The sequence below is a fragment of the Diachasmimorpha longicaudata genome, chromosome 10 (assembly GCF_034640455.1).
Source record: "Diachasmimorpha longicaudata isolate KC_UGA_2023 chromosome 10, iyDiaLong2, whole genome shotgun sequence".
Taxonomy (NCBI): Eukaryota; Metazoa; Arthropoda; class Insecta; order Hymenoptera; family Braconidae; genus Diachasmimorpha; species Diachasmimorpha longicaudata.
The window spans coordinates 2,776,576-2,800,754 of record NC_087234.1 but is presented as its reverse complement, the minus strand read 5'-3'; the positions used below and the strand labels follow the sequence as shown (position 1 = coordinate 2,800,754).

Sequence of the window (24,179 nt, the reverse complement as noted above, 5' to 3'; positions counted from 1 at the left end):
CGGTTGAAAAGAACTGGAATTACAGAAAAAACACAACTAAAATATTAAATTTCATTAATATCTCGTTGAAGGAATCTCAAATAAATTAAAAGATTTTTTTTGTACCTCCCCAATCACCGAAGAAATTAAAATCAATTTCTAAGAGGGTGAGAATCAGTGCAGATTCACTCGACACCAAATACTTCGTACATAACCTCAGAATTTTGATTACATATTTTCAAAAAGTTTTCAGTTCACCGATGACATGAATATTTCACTCAGACTTTCAAATAGAAAGGTCTCTATTGATTTCATAATGCTGAATTTTCTAACTAGTAAAAAATGATTCTATTCATTTCGAAATGAGCGCCAAAAAACCCTCACTACGTGCGTCAATGCATTTTCCATATTCTCTCTTAACCCTTAAAAATCGATGAAGACCGATATTTTTACAATTAAACAATCATTCTTGCTCCATTCAAAGGTCTATTAATCGATCCCTATCAATTTTGCACTCCCGAATTTTGAAACAAATAAAAAAACATTCCATTCAGTTTGAAATGACCGCCAAAAAATCCTGACGATGTGAGTCAACACATCGGCCATGTTCTTACCAAACCCCCAAAAATCGATGAGAAACAATAGTTTCATCGAATAAAATCGCTCTTGCGTCAATCGATTCGTTCAATCCGTGAGATCGGGACTCATGTAGTGCACAAGGAAATAAATATACGATTTTACATCATATGCAATCGAGCGGTCACGAAATCACCCGATTGCTGGAGATTTGGGAGAGACAATAAAATCCGTGGGAGCGCTCTCTTTCGGCTCAGACTGGCTCCGACCGAGCATTGCAAGTGATCATTTTGTATTTGTTACTCCCGTCACCTGTCGAATTTGTTATTTACGCCGATTGAAACGAAAACAAGCAGCAGTATGTGTGGTGAGTCCGTTATTCGTTGCTACATTTCAATTGGTTCACAGTCCTCGAGAATGATATCATCCATTACTCTATTTCGTACTGCGAATGGATGACACGTTTCCATGGTCAACATATGTACGTCAAGACACCGGGAATTAGTTTATATTTTCCCTAAATTTTATCGAATATTGTTCATATTTCAACCCCAATCATTAGATCTTTCCAGAGTATTTTCAATAAAAAGTTTATTTTTGAGAAGATGATTTTATGCGAATTTTGGGAATTTCTTTGGGATACGACGTTTGACAACAATAGATTTTTTATTATTATTTTTGTTAACATGGGTTAACAGTTTAAAAGGTATTTGGAATTGGATGTAAAATCTTGCAGATGGAGAGGGATTTTTAAAAGGTTTTTTGAAGAATATTTTTTAATTAATTAATATTTCTAATTAATTCAAACCCAATCACTGAAATTGTCCAAAGAATTTTTGATAAAAAATCGATTTTTTAGAACATTTTTTTGACGAATTTTGGGCGTTTTTTTTATTTCGACGTTTGACAGCAATAGTTTTGTTTATTATTATTTGGTTTAACATTTTTTAACAATTTAAATGAGATTTGGAACTAAATGTAAAATCTTGCGGATGAAAATTGGTTTTCAAACGCTTTTGTATGAAAAATATTTTCTAATGTCATAGAAATAGAATATTTTTTTGTCAACAATTTACAAAAAGAAAACGAAAAATAAAGAAAAAAACTTATGTCTGACGGTCAATGTGAACGAAACGAATTTATTTTCGTTTCAATTCCGTTGTTGGCGTCTGTTGACACTCGGTCGATAGATTATTGGTGTTAAGAAAGGTTGATTATTCGATCGTAACATCGATCCGTTAATAATTCATCAACTGTTCTTTATATTAACAAGGAATAAGTGATGAGAATAAAAGGAAAAATACATCAGTGGAAAATTTAATTTTTTCCATTCTCTTTGAAGTCGATTATCTCAAAAACTAATGGTGTTAGAGGAAAGTATGTCTGAACCTAAATGGTAGCTCATGAAATTATGAATCAAAAATGTATTATGACTTTTGTCAATCCGATGATTCGTTCTCCAGATAGATAAGCTCTTTAAAAGAATGTCAAAAGTCGATTACCATTTTTCATATGGAAACCGCTTTCGTAATTAAACGATTATCTCCAAAACTATTAGTTCGAGGGCAAAACACTGATAAATTTCCTTATGTTATTTTTGCTTAAGTTCCCTATAGGAATACAGAAGGTATTAACAAAAATGTCAGAACTCAGTTGAAACATTTCATTTGGGAGATGATTTCATAATCAGGTGATTAACTCTAAATGGCCACAGGGCGAAATACCTTAGATCCAATGGAATAAATTTTGAAAAAACGAATATAAATTGGGCCTATTTCATATTTTCCAAAATTTTAAAAAATATATATGTATATATATATAAAATATATATAAAACACCTAATTTATATATTTTTAAAAACAATAAATTACGTCTTTTCACTAAATTTTTTGAAAAATACCTTTCAAATCAAATATTACCTTGTGGATGGAAACTTTTTTGCAGTGGATAAAATTTCCAATAACAAACAATAACAACATTTCTTCACATTTTCATCGAATAGAAAAATAAATAAAAAATAATGATAATGATTATAGTAATTTCATTTTTTTGAATTTGAATTCCAAAAAATTCCAGTCATTCTCTTTGTTCATGTGGAAATTCTCAATTCTTCATGAGAAAAATTGATACAAAGTTGGGAATCCATGAACGTTTGATAACACGAACAATTAGCCGGACGTTAGACCCATTCGATAAAAACAATAATCAAATTTCCGCAGAACTTCATCTCCTAAACTCCACGTGTTTGACTTTCGTTTCCTGCTTCAAGGGCGATTTATGAAAAAAAACTTTCGATTTCTTTTCGAATCAAATCAGAGAGAGAGAGAGAGAGAGAGGGACAAAAATAGGAAATTAAATTCTTAAGTGTTGCAAGCACTCCTTCATTTGAAAAGATCACCTTATTATTTCGTAAGACAAAAACAGGCAGTATATTAGTAAATAAAAAGGTTCTCCATCGGGGACAACGACCTACGCCAACTCACGTACTCGATATTTAAGTCAGTAGTCGACTTGAAATTTTTTTTTAACTTCACCTCCGTATGGATAAAAATTGCGGAACGAGTTATTGGGGCTGAGTGAAAGTTTCGTGTCTCTGCAATATCTCGTGATTTTATTTTCTTATACTTATTGGGATAGTCGAGTCGCCTTCTGACTTCTGACATTTAACTGAAACTCTTACTTTGTTCGAAACTACGGGGAGAATTGACAGATGTTTAGTGATCAAGTTGGGAAATAGGAAGAAATTATTATGGTAAATAATTTTTCGACATTTCAGGTGTGAACGCTGCTTTTGACGTCGACCTTTTCAATTTGTTCAGGTTTTTTTATGCGGCGAAAAGGGGGGAGGTAAATGAAACCGAAGTTATCGAACAAATTTTTATTGTTGGATTGAGACTTGAAGTTTCTTAATCATCATTAATTTTTTTAAAACTAGTTTCGACTTCGGTGGTTCGATCACATTCGACATTTTTCATGTTAGTAACGAAGTGATAAACTAAATTCAGATTGTTGTCGTGTAAAATATTCACTCGACAGTTTTTCAAATTTTACTATGGTGAATTTTTGAAAAAAATATTGCGTACAATCCACATTTTGGTCTTTCAGTAAATATTTTTTTCCGGCAAAATCAATTTCATCTAATTCACTGTCGATTTCGAATTTAGTTAGAAAACATTTTTCCTCCGAAATCCAATGGCGTTGACATAAAACACAAATGGAATCGCATGAAATCGATTTTATCGCAAAAAACAATCATTTAAGCGATTATTTTTCTTTCTAAGCAGAACAAATCATTTGGTTTAAATGCGTTAATAAACATCAAAGTATTTAAATTAACGATCACTATAATCTCTACAACATTAGGGCTTGAACAATTAATTTCCGGGTCCGGTAATTAATTAATACCCACTCGAAGGATTCTCCTCAACTCCTCATCTCTGTTAATCCATTTCAATTTTTACCCAGCAATCGTTATCACGACTAATAAAATCCTGATAAGGCCTTACCTCACATTTCCTCCGGGAATTTTCCGGTTTCTGGGAATTTACTATTTTTTAAAACTCGAAATTGTTTACAATTTAAACGTAGATACGAAACGGATGCGATATATTTCCGAGTTTGGAATGCAGTTGAATCTAGTTATTGTCGTGTTGGGATACAGTTTCCGCATTTTATGAGATGGAATTCTCACCCGGGGAAGGGGCGAGAGGGGTGGAGTGAGAGAGACGATAACGAAAGCCTTTCGAATTTCTTCAAGGTTGTGATTTTTCAATTCTCACAAGGTTAGACTTGAAAGTGAAAATCATGAACTTGTTGAATGAAAAGGTGTTGTCCTTTAAGTTTATTGGACATTTACTAAGGTGATAATATTTTTTAAGTGACAGATAATTATTTAGCTGATTTTAATTGATTCATTTGTTACAGGAATTTTTGCCTATTTGAACCACTTGACCCCGAAGACGAGACAGGAGATTCTGCTGCTTCTAGTGGGAGGACTGAAGCGGTTGGAGTACAGAGGATATGACTCTGCAGGTAATTACTTTCATTAATGGGTTAGCAGAGGGGGGAGGGGTCAGGAGGATAAATCTGAACAGTCGGTTCGTTATTCGCTTTTAGGGAATATTTTCACGAATGGTGGATTCGGGGTAATGAACTGACTCTTGAAATATTCAAGGGAACGAATTCTGATATCTCCTTTTTTTTCTTAAATTCGGTATTTTTTGTCTCGCTCAGAAAAACATCAGATGTTTCTCTCTACATTCAATAATTTCTCAGATATTCGAAAGATAATAATCAAGATCCAACACACGTTCGAGGGCTGGGGAATGCATTCCAAAGACTCGTCAGGTCATTCTCAAAGGGGAGGGAAAGAACTATGACGAACGAAAACCTGCTGCATTTGCATTTTCAACTATCACTGATTTTTTTCCACATTTTTGCATATTTTTTCGATTCGCAGGAGTGGCTCTGGACTCTCCTAATGGCGAGGATATTGCCATCGTGAAGAAACAGGGAAAGGTCAAAGCGCTTGAGGATGAAATTTTCAGTCGTAAGTGCACGTCTCACTTCAATATAAAACATGGAATTAAAAAATTTATTAAAGGAATGGAATTAATCATCGTCTATTAATACTTTCAACTGAATAGAGTACAATCTCCGAGAAGATTTTCACACTGAGAAAATTTAATTATTGGAAATTATTATTGTTATAGTTTATTGAATCATTTGATTGTGGCGTTCCATTCGATTAAAATGCAGGATATCTTTATCTATAAATGCAAGAAAAAATCTACGAAATTTCACCAAATCAATGAATTATCAATTAAAGTGTTTCTCGCAGAAATATTTAAAGGTATTCCATGTAATTTTGGTATATAATGTGATAAACATTTCTAAAAATAATACTAGACACTACAATAAACAACGTTTATCAGTCTAAAATAGGTATTTTTCGAAAAATTCATTTCTATTCTTCAATAAATGTCTTTTCAAGTTCTGTATGTAGCGATAAAAATCACAGAACTTTTTTACGGTCCATGAAATTCTCTATAAACATTCTATTCCATTGTCGACTAGATCCAACAATTTTAATATTTTTTTAAATGTTTAGAAACAAATCTTGACCTCGAAAATACCACTGATTCCCACGTGGGTATCGCCCATACCCGTTGGGCGACCCACGGGGTACCATCTGCCGTGAATGCCCATCCTCAAAGATCCGATCCTGATCACGGATTCGTAGTTGTGCACAACGGTAAGTGAATACTCCCAGAATCCAGGAAATGATTATGAACAATATTAAGAAAATAAAAATCATCATAAAGATTATTTAACATCATAATCCATTAGTTATCGCCCAGATAGCTGATAAGATTAGTCCACTCGACTCTGGGCTTTCATTTTGTATCATTTTTCTATCGTGTATTATCGATCTTGCCTTCGTCAAGTTGTTTATTCATTCAGGTTCCATGTGGGTTACATTTGGCATTAATTTTTCATCTAATCTTCAGGGATTGTTACGAATTACAAAGAAGTGAAGACACTTTTGCAGCAGAGGGGATACGTTTTCGAAAGTGAAACAGATACTGAAGTGATTGCTAAACTTATTCATCATCTCTGGACTCAACATCCCAGTTATTCATTCAGAGAACTTGTTGAACAAGTTGTGCAGCAGTTGGTGAGTTTAACATGCCCTCACATTTTCGCTCACATATACCTCAATGCTGGCCTGATGTTATTCTTCACTAGTCGGAAGCAATTTCTTAATTTATTAGGCAATTATCGTAACATGAGATATCATGAGTAAAATTTCATTTATTTTATTTTAGGAAGGTGCTTTTGCCCTCTGCTTTAAGAGCAAATTCTTCCCAGGCGAATGTGTCGCAACAAGACGAGGATCACCCCTGCTGGTTGGAATTAAAACAAAAACCCGTCTCTTCACCGATCACGTCCCCATTCTCTATGGAAAAGGTAAAAAATCATAATTTTCATGGTTAACAATGTCCTCAGTATCATTAATTACATTCTACAAATACGTATGAGGCCTGAGGAGTTCTAAAGGCGAGTAATGAATTTGGTTTAACCCTTTGTCTCATCGCATCCCAGATTAATATTCTTGTGGGTGGACGTGTGGTGGTGATTAATTAATTAAAAACCGATAATCAATGTTATGGATTAAATTCTGTGCATGAAAGCAACTCTGGACTAATACATTCCCTACGAGGACTAATTCACTGCATGAATATCAGATTTAACAAAATCAGTCAAAAATTTCGAGTACAAAGAAAAATGCTGAAGCTTCTATTGCATTTTTTAAAAATTTAAATTGAATAATCCTCAAAATTGTTGAAACGTAATTTTGACTTTACGAATTGTAGAAGCTTTTGCTTTGTTGATTCATCGATTGTTTTTTTCAGTAGAAAAATAATTAATGATATCCAAGTTATTCGGCTAAGGCCAGTGGAATACTTTTATACTTTTGAAGTCGAATATGACGACTTTCATGTAAACCACATTGGATCCTTAGTTTCTGAGTATTTTACAACGATTTTATTGGTCAGACTTTGGGCGCCGGTTATTAAAAACAGTCATTTTGTCACTGCATAAATAATTTGTTCGAAAATGCAACCAAATCATTTATGTTCAGGACTTTATCAGAAACGTATTACATCTTTGTAAACATGATTTTTTTGAAAATTTAAAGAATTTCAAATATTAGTTTACAAACAACCAACATTTTTTAAAATAAAAATTCTGTTAAAAATGTCTTTTTAATTTTTTCTCTTAAGGCTTAGTGGGATACACTGAATTATCTGGAATAGATTGTTTTTAAAAATTTTGTCTCCAACTTTCGTGCAGGGCTGCATCAAGCAGAGATGCACAAACAAATCAAAATATGCTGCAAAAAAAGTACAAAAAAACTGAAAATACAGAGTTTAATTTTTTTGCATCTCTGCTTGATGCAGGAAAAACAAAAACTATCTATTTCAGATATTTCAGTTTATCCAATCGGGCCTGAACTTAGTCTACAAATTCGATGATTGAAAATAGTAGAATCTCCAGTGTGGTTTGTTTTAAACTACAAAAGATACTTGGATACCCTTAACCGATTTATTGGACCTACATCTGAATTAATTTCCGAGAAATTGGCGAAATTACTAAAGACGTTTTTCCAGTTCAATCATTAATTACTGATCGATTTACCATTTTTTTACGATTTATCTTTGCTGATAGTAAAGAATCAATTATTGCTACAAACTAGAGCTTTTATTCAATAATTATCATTTATAAATATATCAATTTAATTTTTACAGTTTATTTGAAAAAAATATTTATTGGATACTACACTATATTATTTTTTGCATGACCTCTCCCTCGGCCTCATTCTCCACCATCTGCCTGAAACAGATGATCTTCTGCGTGAAACCAAAGGTACAAATATTAATAATTAACTGATATTGATGATCAATAGATTATCGTAAGTCTTTATTCTGGTTTACGGGGGTAAATCAAAAAAATAATCAGTGATCGTCTCGAATGATTTTATCTTTCTCCTTTATATCTTGGATCTTCTTTCTGTTGATTGTAACACGCTAATGTTTCGCTTGTTTCATTACATGTTGAATTATGTTCTCATCGTGTGAAGATTGTCCTTAGTTTATAGATTAGGCTTTATGTGATGAATAATGAATGCAATTTTTTTTTCGTCATCGTCCTGATATCAATCTACGTTTGCTGATCCTCAGAGGGTGAAGCTACTACCCAAGGTACTGTTTTTTATTTATAGGACTATATTTCAACTCTGAATATGGGAATGGGCTAAATGTTATTTTTAAAAATTACTGTGGCTTTGTTGCTTGCATTTTGTTGTGCTGATACTTGACATCTGTTTTCATCGGCATCTGCATGAATTCAGATTGAACGAGGTGAAGGGTAAAGTATACACGTCTTCAGAACATTCTGAATAGAAATTAATTCGATTGATCGATTTTACTTAATTTCCATTCTGAACTCAATCCGTAATTGTTAAAATGTCCATTGGTCCTTGTGTGTTAATTGTTTCCTCAATTCCCGAGATTAATCTGATTCACTTGAGATTAGTTTTTAATGAATATCGTTAAATATATTGAAGGTGAAACTGGTTAACGATATTTATCGAAAACGGAAATGTAAACTGAATTAACTTGTCCTGTTTGAGTCCACCTAAACCACTAATTTCAGATAATTCTTTATTAATTGTGTAATTATTAACATAAAGATGCAGTTTAAGATGCGTCTAACTCACAGAAAAGTCAAGTAATCTGTATCGCAATAATCAATTATGAATTAATACTGATAACATTGTCAATGTGTATTACGTCTTGAAGAAGTTCAGGTGTAGCTCTCATTTGCGCTTTTGAAATACTTTTAATACATTTTTTGGCCCGCCAATTGTTAGCGCAAATATTGTCTGTATAGTCATGATATATTAGGGCATCACAATTTTTCGGTTCCTAAATTTCCATCACGTGAAAAATTCCCCGGAAATTTTTTCTCGTTCTTAAATTTTTTTCCTCAAAAAAAATGGTAGAAAAATTTCCACCTCGCAATTCTCGTGGGATATATTCAATAAAATACAACATATTCTTATTCAATTATTTAATTTATTATGTATTATTCCATTTAAGCTGACAATTACCGATCATCGGTCATCATTTTTCCGCACGAGTACAGAAAAAAAATTTGAACAAAATTCTAATCCTAAACTACGGTTTAATTTAAAAACGATCAAATACTTGTAAATATTTAATGAGAATTTACTCTGGGCTGGTGGGTGTAAACCAGTGGAGGGTAGTTTGCCTAAATATTAAAATTGTTTTATGATAATTATGATAAGGATAATTTTATCAATTGGAGCAGATCACAGGCCTCATGGAAGGAGCACTGAGGTACCAGTGATGTCGCGAAGCGATTCAACCGCTGAATTTCAACCCCTTGTGGCTGAAGAAGTTGAGTATTTTTTCGCATCTGATGCTAGTGCTGTTATTGAGCACACTGATCGAGTTATCTTCCTCGAGGTAAGATTAACAATCAAAATTAATAAGCTCAGTTTTAAAAATGTTGACTTTCTCTCTGTTAACCAAAATTTACTAGAATTGTAGTTATATTTACTAAAACGCAAGAAAAGTTAACAGTTCTAATTCATTTTTCCATGAAAATTTGAGGTTTCATAAAAAATAATTGTTAAATTAATTCCCTTCTCGGAATTATATTGTTCTAAGTGCACAATAATTTTGCAGCTCCTCAATTGGGACAATCAATTTTTTTTTTAATTTTTTCGATCGACTATTTCATGACGATTCATGAAAAAGAACGTTCTGCGACTTCAAATTTATTTCGGGCACTGGCAAAATGTTTTTCAGTCGCGATTTATTATTCAGTGATTACATATCATATAAAACGTGATTATGTTTACTAATTCCCGTTTTATTCGATATAGTTGCACAACAAAACATTAATCATTGAAAATATTATTGAGGCACTCACTGCATGAGGATGTTAACGGACGTTTTTTTCAATTTCGTTAATGAGTAATGAACAACCGGATTTTGTTTTTTCGGTTTGTATTTTTTTTTAAAATGCATTTGTTGATTCGATGCGATTAACGGTTGTTTCATGGTGGTTAATTTCAGGATGACGATGTAGCTGCTGTGAAACAGGGAACCCTGAGCATTCATCGTCTGCGTAGATGCATGGACGATCCACATGGGCGTGAAATAACAATTCTCAAGATGGAAATCCAGCAGATCATGAAGGGAAATTATCAGTACTTCATGCAGAAAGAGATATTCGAACAGCCGGAGTCAGTGGTTAATACCATGAGGGGACGACTCAACTTCGAGAATAATTCAGTTACTCTCGGTGGAATTACTGTGAGTAAATATTGTGTAATTGTTTAACTAGACATATGCTAAATGATGGACATTGATAACGATTGATTGTAACGTCGAAATGGTGCCTCAGAGCTACGAAATTAATATCAGGTCGATTGTCAGTCTCAGTAATTATGAAGAAAAACGTATGAAATTCCTTTAGATTCGATTCAATTATATTTATTTGACATAAATTTTCAGGATTACATTCCCGAAATAAAGAGATGTCGTCGCCTGATGCTGATCGGTTGTGGTACGAGTTATCATTCAGCCGTAGCCACTCGTCAACTTCTTGAAGAACTCACGGAGCTTCCGGTTATGGTGGAACTCGCGTCTGACTTTCTCGACAGGAACACCCCAGTCTTCAGGGATGACGTCTGTTTCTTTATCTCCCAGTCTGGGGAGACAGCTGATACTCTTATGGCACTTCGGTACTGCAAAGGACGTGGGGCACTCATCGTGGGTATCACAAACACTGTAGGCAGCAGCATTTGTCGTGAGTCACATTGCGGTGTTCATATCAATGCTGGACCTGAAATCGGAGTTGCCAGCACTAAAGCGTACACTTCACAATTTATTGCGCTGGTGATGTTTGCGTTGGTCATGAGTGAGGACAGAATTTCCCTTCGTCCAAGACGCCTTGAGGTGATCATTCAATTGAATTCAATTTTTAAATAATATTTCATCGATATCATTTGTCTGATTATTATTGAGTTAACATTGATTATTAATTTATTTAGGAACCGAGAAAGTAATTACGTGGAATTAATTTTTAGATATATAAAGGAGATTAAATTTGCATTTGCATAGCTAATTAACGATTATAAAGAATATTCTGATTAGTTTGCTAGTCTCCCTGGAATTTCATCATATTCATTAAAAACTGGTCAACATCCGTTTAAACTATTTCACCAGTTAGCCAGTAAATTATATTAAGAAAAAAATTGTAATTAGATTTTTGGTGGAATTACTGGTAAAAAATTCAACATAGAGTATTACAGTGAATTATATTTTCAGAATTGCAATTAATTAGACTCTAGAGGGGAATTGAAACAAACTTTTCTGATATACGATAAATAAACACTATCAAAGGAATTAATTATTAACCCAGAATTAATGAAAATAATGAAATAATTAATGAAGAAAAATGTTAAAAATCGATATCCATTCTGCAGATTATCGAAGGATTGAAGAACCTGGATAACCAAATCCGTGAAGTTCTGAAGTTGGATGATAAAGTGAAGGAACTAGCGAAGTCTCTATATCAGAATAAATCCCTCTTAATTATGGGAAGGGGTTACAACTTTGCCACTTGCATGGAGGGTGCCCTGAAAGTTAAGGAGTTGACTTACATGCACAGCGAGGGGATCATGGCTGGGGAATTGAAACATGGGCCACTGGCACTCGTCGACGATTCTATGCCGATAATTATGATTGTTATGAGGGATCCAGTGTACACGGTGAGTGAAGTGAAGAAAGTTAAAACTTCAATTTTAAAGTTTGAAGTCACGTTCTCGACTTCTGATAAAATTTTTCTTTAAAAAAAATAACATCGGAGAAGTTTTTGAAGCGTTTCAACTCATTTAGAACTTTCGACAATCGAGTTTCATGAAGAGAAAATTAATTGAACGGTCATCGATTGAATAATCGGAAAAGCTAGCAAATAAACTCGAGAAACGTTGGTGTTCAGGAAAATTAGAAAAGTAGCAATAAAAAATATTGCAGAACAAAATTGACTGATGAGCCAAATACTGAACTAATTTATTATTTCAATAGTTAAACTTGAGACGACTGAATATGAAAAATCCAAATTGACTCTTTGAATTATAGCAATTGAATAATTAATTTATAGAAATGCATGAACGCTCTTCAACAAGTAACAGCACGTGACGGAAAGCCGATAATAATCTGCGAAGTAGGTGATAACGAAACAAAAGCCCTGGCATCGAGTATCCTGGAGGTGCCAAAGACTGTCGATTGTCTCCAAGGCATTCTAACTGTCATCCCAATGCAATTACTATCATTTCACATTGCTGTGCTACGTGGATGCAACGTGGATTGCCCCAGGAACTTGGCAAAGTCCGTAACAGTCGAGTAAAATCCCTCAACAATGACATTTTCTATTTTTCGGGAGAAATTGAAGTCACACGACACTAAACATCGACTCTAGAATTATGGAAACTAGAATTGGGGTCGATAATCCTGTGAGATTGCTATTTTTTTACGTTCTTATCCAATCTAGAGATAAGGCACTGCCGATAGAGTGGGAAATCATTATTTTTTTTCAGTGATTACAGAGCTGATGAGGCTGAAACAGCGATGATAGGACAGGAATCTAAATTCACCTCGAGTTTTTATGCAAATATCTAGTGCAATAATGAGTTTAGAAGGATTATCGCCTGAATGGTTTTTGAAGGATATGAAATTCTCTGCAAAAGATGTCTCGTGACATTTTTCACATCACCAATTATTGCCGATTTAAGCGAACAATTATTATCACATAAAGGAAAGAACAAAAAACAAATTATAGAATTAGTGGGACTATTTTGTTAATGTTTCCTCAAGTTTTGAATTTATTTGACATTATTTGACATTATTTGCAAAAGTAGGTAGTTCTGCGCAAAACAATTGGGCTATTTTTTTCTAAATTCTTCCCCTCTAAAGATATTTGCAAAAAAACTGAATGAATAGCTCGTTTCCTCTCATCACTCAATGAATAGATCACATTTTTTTATTTTTATTTTCGTTTTGTTAGTTTTAAGACTCAGTCTGTTGGATTTTTCCAAATTGTTACTGAAAAATAACGAAGGAAAAGTGAAAGGAGAGACGCATTCTCTCCCGAAAATCTATCGAATTGCATTTATCAGGTTTGACCTACTGTATTATTGTTACTGCTCTGCATGATTAATTGTGATTTTAATTATAAATCGGTTCCACTAGGCTTAGGATGATGATATGACGAGACGTAGAACGTGTTGTTTTAATCATGAATCGTTAGAATTAAGGGTTATTGACGATGTTTTAACGTGAAATTTTTATTTGAGATTTGAAATTATTTTTGTAATATAACAGTGTATATGATGGAATCGTCAAGTTGAAGTTGAATCAAATGTTAATAGTCAGGACGTTTACGAAATCAAATAACCATTTGCAATAGGGGTTTGAGGAGGAATGTCAAGGAGGAAATAGTTTATATAATTGTGGTCAATAAATTTATATAATGCTGAAATTCGTAGTTTGTTTATTGATAAAATCCTTAAGGAATGAGGAAATAAATTCGCTCGTAACAAATATGGCCACTGAATTTATTTATTTTTGTCTTCCTGCTGGAAGTATTGCATTTCAAGGACTTTTCGGTCCTCTAATTTTTATCTCAAGATGTTTAGAATGTTATGAAGTGTATGGTAAATTTCAATTCAAGGTCATTTCAATACGAGTCCAATAACTTGAGTTTTTATTCATAAATTGTGAGAAAATTTAACATAAATGCGGTGAAATTCAATCGGAAAAATTTTGAATTCAAGCTACGATGAAGCTCTGTTATGTCACCCAGGTACACCCCGATCGGTAGAGTAGTTCCTGAGGTACAACAACGTCTTTGTGTAGTGCTTGCATTCGAAGGCAAAAAGACAACTATTGTACACAGTTCGAAACCGGGATTGATCGTGCCGAGATCGGGAAGGATCGGTACAAATCGTTGGAATTAGGGAGCCTCGTTGGACGGCTACCGCAGTCGTCGTCATTCCGTCAATCAGTGTAGAGTAATTCTTGGCTGAGGTGGTAGGACGTCTGTCTTAAAAAACAATTCGCTCGAAGCGTAACCTGGTTCGACTCCAGCTCTCGGCAATTTTTCTGGTGAATAAAGAATATTTCTTTGGGGATTCCGGGACTAAAGGTGTTTACCTGTCCGTCGAAAATATCTACCATTTCAGTTGATAATAACAAAAATATCATCAACCAAACACTGACAAGACCCTTTGGGATACCGACCTCGCTTAGCCGATACAACACCTTTATATCTGTCTTATAATAGAGATTAAGGACCCAAAATACAAGAGAACGAAGGAGACTTTGGAAAATTCTAACCTCTAATATCCAGGCGCCTCCTGTTCTTCGCAAAATGCAGTTGATAGTAGAAGTATTTTCTCCTTTTTTAATTTTTATATCTGACAGATGTCCTGCGACCGTTACCCCACACGAAAAGAAATTTTGGATAAAAATTAAACCTCTAGAGGATGAAATCTGCGACGAAATGACAGTCAACCACTTTTTGGGTGATAGTTTTGTGCGAAAAATTAGACTTGGGAGACTAATTTTATGATAAACCTAACCTTCCTCCCTCATTCCACCCCCCTGGAGGTCTAATTTTTCCCTAAAATTTCCTTTCGTGCAAAGGAACTTCTCCATCTAATCGAAGTGGTAGATAATTTTTTTGATGAGAAGGTAAATTGATTCGTTTTCAGTCCCAGAATCTCCAACGAGAGATTTTTTATTCGTCAGGAATATTACCGAGAGCCAAGGATCACCTTCACTTGATGATATAATGATGCTTCCGTATTCCGTCAGGGTGTTCAGGACCTTATGGTGGCTGGCCATTAAAAATGGTGCGCCACCCCCAAGAGTCACATTCGCCACAGAAGATCTTGAAAATATACTGAATTTTGTAGGGTCCGTTATGGAGCGTTGGGGGTGTTATTACATTCATGGAAACCAAGCCATTTAAAAGGTCCCTCGCTGAGTCCTGTAATCACTTTGATCTTTTTCTAACATTTCTATTGCATTTTACCCTGAGGGTGAATTAACGGTTTTGTGCGCTGCGCATGTTAATATTCTTCTTATTACATTTAGACGGGTCAATCGCTAGGATAATACGACATATTCTACGCGTTTTCCTATTCGATCAGACGAGGATTTGAAGAATCAATTGCATCTATCACTTCAACTACGAGAAAATAAATGGAAGGAATTTATGAAGGACGAGATTCATTTAGAGGCTATTACGGAAAATAATTTTTTGGCTGGGGGAATTTAGGGTAGCTCCATTACTTAAAATATTGCAAATCCTATCTGGGGTATTATCACACGGGCCTAGAAAATAAGGGCTTATTTCTTCCTACGGAGGGGTCTACTTCATGTAATAAATTTCGAGATTTGTTCCTAAATATTCTATTAAAAAATATCTCTAGTATTTTTTGGTTTTGGGAAATAAAAACGTTAGTCTCGAAAATCGATCGAAACGAGTACTTTCCAAAATTCATAAAAAAATAAATTGTTGCTTAACTTAAAAAAAAAAAACTAAAACATTCGTTTTTTTTTCATTCTAATTTTAATAATTGGATTTTCTAAACCATAAGATAAAAAAATGAGTTTCATCTCGTCATTGAAATGTTTAAAAGTTCTTTAATATTAAAAAATCAGTATCGAACGTTCTACAATTAATTTTAAAAAATCATAAAATATTCCTTGTTCATTACATAAAAATTTTTAGCAACAACTAAACGCAAGATCTTTGATCTACTTTAAATTTTTAATTGAAAAACTAAATAAAAACATAAAATTTTACTGATTTCACTTGAAATTTCCGTCACAATTCCAACGAATGAACCTATTTCTCTCGATATTCCTATTTGTCAGTTAGGGGTAGTCTCCTACCCCTCGCAGTACGGAATGTAAATCCCCTCAATATCTCAATTTCCCATCCCTCGATCCGTCACAAATTCCCAATGATCAATCAACCAAACCTTCAGTGGAATAAAAAAAAACCCTCACCGGGGCCACAATTTCATGTTTCCCGGGTTGGGCCCCCTCCAACCCCTGGAGGATGGATCGATGGGGGTCAGTAGATTCCCCAGTGGTGCAAGTAGTTATAGTCAGTATTACGGCCGCCATACTTCGGGCGCATGCGCCCGTCTCCCCTCGCTTAATCAGGGTTGTTGGGCGCCCCCTAGTCACCCCCACTCGTCACAGAGTGGGAGAGAGAGAGAGACTCGGCATCTCCATGCGATCCGATGTCACCAAGTGAGACAAGACAAGTCCTAAGTCGTGGTAGATCGAATTGACAGAGTCACCCTGAGACCCCCGAGAGCCCGGAAAATCTTTAAAAAAAAATCCGGGAGTGACGCAGGTAAAAATAGTTAAACAATATCTCTGAAAAATAATACATTTACTGTTATAAATCTGGACAGTTGCCGATGGCTACGAATTCAGACGGTGTTTGTGGTAGTGTTCGAGCGACCGAGTGTCGATACAAACTCAACCTCATCTAAATATAACCTCTGTCTCAAATATTCACCGAAGCTGCGTAACAATTCTGTGATTTCCCTATTTACATTCTGTCCCAGCGGATCGATTGTCAGTGTTCAACTGCATCAAAACAAACCCTCCCCCCATACCCTAACGCCGCCTTCATAACCCTCGCAACTAACCTCAAACCCATCAAGATATCGTCCTAACCTCAAAATCAATAGTTACCGGAAAGTGGTTGAAATCAATTCGGGGAGTTATTGGATTCCAATAGTTCCCAGTAAATAACGATAGAAAAAACGGAGGCACGACCTTGAAGCCTCTAAGGGGATATCAAAAATCAACTTAACCGGAATTTAATCACTAGGAAAGTAGGTTGTGATAGTTTCTTAGAGTTCGACGCCATCATAACTCGCCGAACTAACCTCAAAACGACCGACACATCAGAAGGACAACAAGGGGAAAGTGCTCGCTGGCAACAACATTTTCAATTGTAACAAGAGACGAAAATCTGAGCTCCGGTGAACCTTCACGATATTAAGTTGACCTTGAAAAAATAGATTGTGATAATATATGAAAATTTTTGGCAGTTGCGCTGCCCTCATAAGCCCTGCGTAAGCCCTGCATTTCTGAAAAAGTCGACCAACCTTCAAAGTAATACATTACATATTAATTAGAAGCATTTTAATCCCTTGAGCTACTCTCAAAGTTGCAAGAAACCCCCGATAAAGCAGGTCAGCCCCAAAATTAAAATACGAAATGAATTTAAAACATTAAAAAACGTAAATTCATCGTTCTCAGCGGCCAAACAAATTTCATCCCCTGAACTCATCTGAGTGACCTTGAGAAAGCCTTAATTTGGCGTCAGTTTCACCTCCAATTAGTCCAAGTCAGTGGTTGAAAAAATCATTCAAATAATCTGGTAAATTGTGACTTCTAATTGTTCCCAACAAATAAAGAAAAATCGAAAAATTAATCTTGGACTGGCCGAGCTGCGCGCGTTCGCAAGAATTCCTGTGGGGGTGATTGTGGTGGGGGGTTGCGGCCCGGCGCAAGTGTGTTGTGAGAACTACGTGAGTCAGTCAACGGTCTGCCGGCGTTCTGTGCAGACTGTGGTCATTGCGTGTTAAAGTAAAATTCAGTCGTGTTATCGGAAAATATATTGAGAGCTAAAGTAACAAAGCCGGAGGCAGATAAATAAAGTGAATATTTTTTTTTAATTATCCAGAGGGTCCCTTGTGTCATCACTACCGGGGGGGCGGAACCATCGATCGTCGACGGAAAAACAAAATAAACAATTTGTGGAGAGGCGGACCCCCCGGGTTTACACCGGGTTACTATCGTATACACTACGAGGATTATCGATCGTATTTGACCCACGAACTAAAAACTGCTGTTACGGACAGGCGAGTGGACTTATTCGACGTATTTCGAAATTTTGTTGACTTTTTTTTTGTTTTTTTTTTTTTAGAGAGGTGTTGAGGGGCTGGTGGTGGGAGTGAGATAGTTTTGGGTGGGGGAAGTTGTGGATTATTATTTTTTTATTATTGAGGATTCAGCATGGCTGCCCCAGTGGCCAGCACGAGGTTCAGTGACAACTATGATCTCAAGGAGGAGCTTGGAAAGTGAGTAATATTTATCATGTTTTATTATGGTCGAGGTTGATGTTTCGGTTTGATTAGGGAAGGGGATTATTTATCTGACGAAATGTCAGTTATGCACATCGTCGGTGGGATGAAAAAGGCGGATTTGTTGCTGATGTTTGTATTGACGTTGGGTTGAAGTCGAAGTATTTTAGACTGGGATGGAAAATTGTCTGAGGGCACACCCTCAGGATAGCTATCCCTTGGAACAAAGAGCATTTGGGTTTAAAAGAGAATGTATGTAGAAGTGAAATTTAAGGTTTGCAATCAGTTTAATTTGTTGACATGTGACAGGGAATTATTGGTCACAGAATTCAGCGAAGGGGTAACACGAGATGAGTTGAATTATCTATGAGTAGTTTTTGGGGAATAACTCGGAATCTGAGAGAGATAGCGAAATTGTTGTTATAACATTTATTGTAGTACGGAATTTTCTCCGCAATAAAGGTTATAATGAAAATTTCGCTGTCTTGTCTAGATTTTGAGATATTCATAAAAAAGTAATCAATAGTGAATAGCTACTTATCTTGTTTTCCCACTTTCGTTAATAATTTGTTAGTTAATACTTCTACTGCAATTCCTATGAATTTTTAGTTTGCATTTTGTTCGACGTCGATTGTTGAGAATGTTTTCTCAACTCATAACGATAGAAGTTGTTTTTAGAGAAAATAAAAATTCTGAAGTGAACATTTCAACCGTTTCGATTCAGAATAATGGATTGTTAATGAATAATTATAAAAACGTTAATATTTGGAAAGAGCTATTGTTTTTTACGGATAGTGATGATGACAAGGGGTTTCAAGGGTGAAATGAGGATTTATTTACGTGGGATAACACCTTCGGGGACGAATTCTTGTCTATTACTATCAAGTAATGTGGCTTTTTGTTTCAAATGGTCGTTAAATTGTTTATCACAATTGAGAAATATTTTTAACAGGATTTTTATTCATATTTATACTTGAGAAGCCAAATTATTGACTTGGGAAGAGCAGCAATTACCGCAGCTTTTTTCGAGGCAATAAGGGACTTCTCCACATTACAAATTTCGTTAATTTGGGTGGATAATAATGGACCACTTAAAGATGGTTGTGAACATGTTACGATTATGGACAATTTACGGTTATGGACGTGTTTTGATGTTATATTTGTTCATAAGGAATATTATCTGGTGATAACAAGGCTCTAAGGGTGAATTAAAGCTCTACAGTAGTTTTAAGGGGTCATTGCTGATATCTTCGCATTTATCAAGTTTTTTTTACAAATTTCGGGGAAACGTTTATGAATAAATATACTTTTTAAAAGTTTTCTTATTATTCAATGGCACACGAATGTCATCATCGTGAGGTTTTCCTATTTTTCAAGTAAACGTCCGTAAAAATTCCCAAGACTGATAAAAATTTAGAAAAATAGACGTACGACCAGGAATATTTTTCAAAAATCCCTTTTTGAAATCAATTTCAATTCTTTTTTTTTGGAAGAAGAAATCAATTCTCTAAAACTGATTTTCTCGGGATTAAATGATTATTTTCTCAGTGGCAATCGAATGATAAATTGTTTAAAGTCAAAATCAGGTTCTCAAACCTGAATTTTAAAGGATTTTCGAATGAAAATGATAGAACTGGTGCGATAAATTAGTCGTTTAGAAGAATTATCGTCATTTTTTAGAGACAAAAAGGGGCAACTAGAGCTGTAACTCTGAGAAAAATACTTTGCAATGGAATTTTAATGTATTCTTGAGAGACGGACAGGATATTCATTATTTACTTGACATAATGCGGTGTCTAGTTACACCTTGTGCACCTCGTGTGCGATTTCTTTCCATTTCTGATATCCCCCACCATAAGCCTAGAATGTATTCTTTATTGTTGCTCGCAACAGAACGTATTTCATTAGTGAATAAACTGTTTATTTTTTATCCCCGATAATTCCAGTTTAGTATTTCGTCGTATTCGAGGAGCTAAATTCTCGTAATGACTTCCAATTCTGCTTTTACTCAGATAATGTCTCACGGTAATCATTGCAGTGGACATACGAGTGGGGAAGACTCGAGATAAAAATAAACGTGGGATTCTGTGATGTTTCCGGGATTCCCTGAACGTTTTTTCATTGCTGAATTTTCTTTCTGGGAAGGGTGAGGGATAGGGATAGAACTGTCTATTTGGTTAACGAGATCTTAAGTAGTTATTGCCGTAATTTTCTGATTTTTTATTTTTTTTTTTACAATTTCTTGGAAATTATGGATCAGATGAATGGGAAAAAAATTATCGGCTTCAGATTTGATTATTATTCAATGACAAAAAGTTTCATAGACGTACATTTATTTTTTCAAATTTTTGGAAAAGTTATAATCAAAATTTACTGAGAAAATACAAAAATTTTCTCGCGGCAATGAAACTATCTGAGTTATTGATTAATAATAGAACTTAAAAACTAAAGTTTTCTCAAAAGTTTCTCAGAAATTAAAAAAAAAAAATGAAGACACTTAATTTATTAATTTCTGATTTTTTAGAAATTTTCAAAAAATAGAAACGATAATGAAATTGACAAAAAAAAAAATTCGATTCCAAATGTGATTGAGCTTTCAAAATATTTTGGACAGTTTTCGAAAATCTTTGAACTCAAATCTTTTAGTAAAGAGTAGAGCCACGTTAAAAACTATCAGTTATGGGAACTGATATAATTTAGATATTATTTTTTTCTGCACTGGATTATGATTAATGATTTCGTCCAGCTCATTCACTTCGTTATAATGCAAAACAACGAGAATTCTTTAGACGTATCTAAATTGAATTCAGCGCGTAAATTAAAAACAAACCCGCGATTAGTTTTATGCTACAGCACTCGCTGGAGCATGAATAATTGAATGAACGATGTTACACTTACTGACTAACACACATGCCGTGTATTGATAGCATGATGGTGAAATCGATCCATCATCTCGAAATTGAGTCCGTTGCGTGTTTTAGCCTTCACCGAAATTCAATATTAATTTTTACTTCCACAGTTTATGGATCGGGGCGTTAGAAAATAACGGAAATTTCATTGTAATTTTCAGGAGAGAGATATTGAATACGTCGAGTGAAATATTCAGTAAAAATGACGTATCTTTTATGTAACATTCCGAAGTTACATCTAGTGATGAAAAATATTCCGGAATTATTATAGAATTTTTTTGCAGCGTTTCATAATTTTTATCTAAATTTTCTGTAAAAAATTGCGATATTGTCGAGTAATTTTTTTTAGCCACTTTTCTCATTGATAAATGACCTTAAGGTCCGTTATTTTTACTGAATTTTTATCTCTGTGTAACGGAGAGAAATGTTCAGTAAAAATTACGTGTACACACAGAGAAATATTCAGTAAAAATTACGGTACGTTAAAGAAAAGTTACGTAACAGTTCAAATTCACTAGAAACATCACCTAATCGCCTTTAAGTATCACATAAATCGAAGGGAATTAGAATTAGAGACTGCAAATTTTCGTTTCAACGGAACCGGGAATCGAACCTGAGTAAAAATACATATAATATAATACATAAATTTTTGGTGGAACTATCACGGAATTTTCTCCCAAAAGTTTCGTAATTTCATCTGAATCCTCGGAAAAATTACGATACTGTTACATATACTTTCCCAATTAATAACGCAATCAGTGAGAGACTTTCCAGATCCATAATATCTCCTGAATATTTATCTCTACCAACAAAAAATTTTCATAATTAATAATTAATAATTTCCCTCCACGTGGATTGTCAGAGTAATTTTTACCAAAAATCTCTCTCCCTCTATTCTCTCACTGCAGTTAACAAAGTTTAATGATTAATTTCATGTTTTGTAATCACACGAGTTGTGCCGAATGCTGAAGTATCACATTTATCACATCCAACCCGAATAACCTCGTAATATTTCCGTTAAAATGGCAACAACAGAATAATAGATTCATAATTGAAGTGATATACACATGAACTGAATTTCCAAGTTTAAAATTAAATCCCACCGTCGTACACTCACACACACACACGACCAACACCCATTATCTGACAATACAACATTGTTTTAACTAACAATTCAAGCAACGCTAAATATCAACGCAAACTGCGACGGAAAATTACAAATTCCGCGGGTATTTGTCCCCGTTATTCTACACTAAAAAAAAAATCTAATTTTGCCAATGGTATTTGTTCTGGACAACCAAATGTCCGACAGTGTCATTCGGCAAATCGCTTTAAATTCTTGTCAGAAGACTACGTGACTAACACAATCATAGTTTTTTTTCTCAGTCCAGCAATATCTTTTTCCATTTTTTTTTTTTTTATTCTTCTTCATTTCAAACTCCATTTTATTTTTTATTATTGAGAGGCGCTCATGCGAGAAGTTGTGTACGTTTATTGACCGTTATCAAATGGTATTATTATTCAGTCTATCCTTTGCTCCAATAACCCACTTTGATATTTTTCCGTACGTTAAAAACTCACTCCCGACCTATTTGACAGAGCTATGGACAGTGCTAAGTATAGTATACACACTTGCGCGTGTCAATTTCATTCGAATGGTGTATAAACGTTGCATTCTCTCACCCGGTACTTTCTGAGTTTAATTCTGTGTGATACACGTCATTACTCGTGAATAAATTGGTTTTAATGCTTCCAGGGTCTTGATGTCTTCGAAGATATTGTATAATTTGTTATTTTATCGGGTGAAGGACGAATAGTCCAGTGTCAATGTGTGGAAAATTATATTTGTCGTAGCACAGTCAATATAATTCGGGTAATAAATTAATAGTTTGCTTCTGAATTGAATGACTGTGATGATGGATTTTATGGGGTACAATGTTAACATCAATTAAGTTTATGAAGTTGTTATTTACGCTTTTGAAAACGTTTTATGCTCGAAGTTGAAGGGTAAATTACGCACAAAATGTATTTATTTTAGTGTTAGACAAACGTCATTTAATATTTTGAAGCTGTAAATTGTGATTAACATTCAGTAGCGATGTGGTAAAACGAGATAAGTGACTTTTGACCAGTTTTTGATGAATACTTCAAAATCTAGGGGAGATAGAAAATTTTTGTTAGTAGCTTTTTTGTCGAGCGAATTGAGTTCTACAATAAGTGTTCTAATGAAAATTTTGATATTTTTGTTAGATCCGGAGTTATTGCTTAAAAACTGGACGCAGAGATGTGTCAACTTATTTTGTTTAACAACTTTGCTAGTGAATTGTCGTAAATTATGATTCCATTTAATTAATTTTCAATTTCAATAGCGTTAGTTATGATTATGTAGATGTAAATTAAAATTTTGGATTTGGAGAATGTTCTGAGTGTTGATTTTTTTTTATCGTTTTTTTTAATTTTTTATTTGCGGCGAAGTTACTTGAAAATTTATTTGTGATGTCGGGAATATGTTATCGAATTCACCAGTGATTTACCTTCAAAGGAGGGACAGAAATAGGAAAAATTGTTCTCGCCAATTGAAGAGCAGAAATATCTTTCTTGTTGGGTGAAGAGATTGTTCTGAGTCTTTGTAACAAGAGTTATCCGTGTGGAAAAATTAATATCTATCACAGATCTTCCAGAATTCTGGTGAAGATTCGTTGAAGGATTCAGTTTATTTTAGAGGGTCTTCCTTAATTTTTTACTGTCCCAAACAACAATTTTTCGGTAACTCATGTTGATTGGTTAGCGATGAGCGCCGAATGTAGCCGATTCTTCCCGACATTGGATTTCATTGTCGGAACTGTTGCATGAGACTTTGAATTTTTATGAGGTCGATATAGAAGTTGTCCTAAGACGATAAATAAACTTTAGTATGCGGTATAGTAATTTTT

General features: G+C 34.4%; 2 protein-coding genes and 1 long non-coding RNA gene across 34 annotated transcripts in view; 2 read left to right on the top strand and 1 right to left on the bottom strand.

Annotated features, from left to right (window-relative positions):
• Positions 1–743: 743 nt before the first annotated feature.
• LOC135166459 (glutamine--fructose-6-phosphate aminotransferase [isomerizing] 2-like) lies at positions 744–13,695 on the top strand. Of its 8 annotated transcripts, none has more exons than XM_064128680.1 (13): positions 744–922; positions 4,480–4,587; positions 5,015–5,104; positions 5,666–5,809; positions 6,066–6,232; positions 6,384–6,525; positions 7,963–7,986; positions 8,301–8,321; positions 9,451–9,611; positions 10,227–10,466; positions 10,668–11,111; positions 11,642–11,926; positions 12,319–13,695. In XM_064128680.1, exons 1-13 carry the CDS (start codon positions 916–918, stop codon positions 12,562–12,564), a joined length of 2,079 nt encoding a protein of 692 aa, XP_063984750.1. In that variant the 5' UTR covers positions 744–915; the 3' UTR covers positions 12,565–13,695. The 8 variants fall into 8 exon arrangements, with proteins under 8 accessions (XP_063984750.1, XP_063984755.1, XP_063984753.1 ...); XM_064128682.1 differs by having other exon boundaries at positions 746–922; positions 9,454–9,611; XM_064128685.1 differs by lacking the exon at positions 7,963–7,986 and having other exon boundaries at positions 745–922.
• LOC135166476 (uncharacterized) lies at positions 12,865–15,177 on the bottom strand. The gene is made up of 2 exons (XR_010299692.1): positions 14,370–15,177; positions 12,865–14,318 (listed from the first exon to the last, which is right to left on the bottom strand). It is a non-coding gene; the product is annotated as an uncharacterized LOC135166476 (long non-coding RNA).
• A 1,317-nt stretch (positions 15,178–16,494) lies between these two features.
• Positions 16,495–24,179, top strand: part of Camkii (Calcium/calmodulin-dependent protein kinase II) — a 114,544-nt gene continuing 106,859 nt past the window's right edge. For 5 of the 25 annotated variants that reach the window (XM_064128700.1, XM_064128712.1, XM_064128707.1 and 2 more), the window contains exon 1: positions 16,502–18,334. In XM_064128700.1, the coding sequence (XP_063984770.1) occupies positions 18,270–18,334 (65 nt within the window). In that variant the 5' untranslated portion in view covers positions 16,502–18,269. Of the gene's footprint in view, positions 18,335–24,179 lie in introns of all 25 variants that reach the window. The other 20 variants (XM_064128698.1, XM_064128711.1, XM_064128706.1 and 17 more) reach the window with 11 other exon arrangements.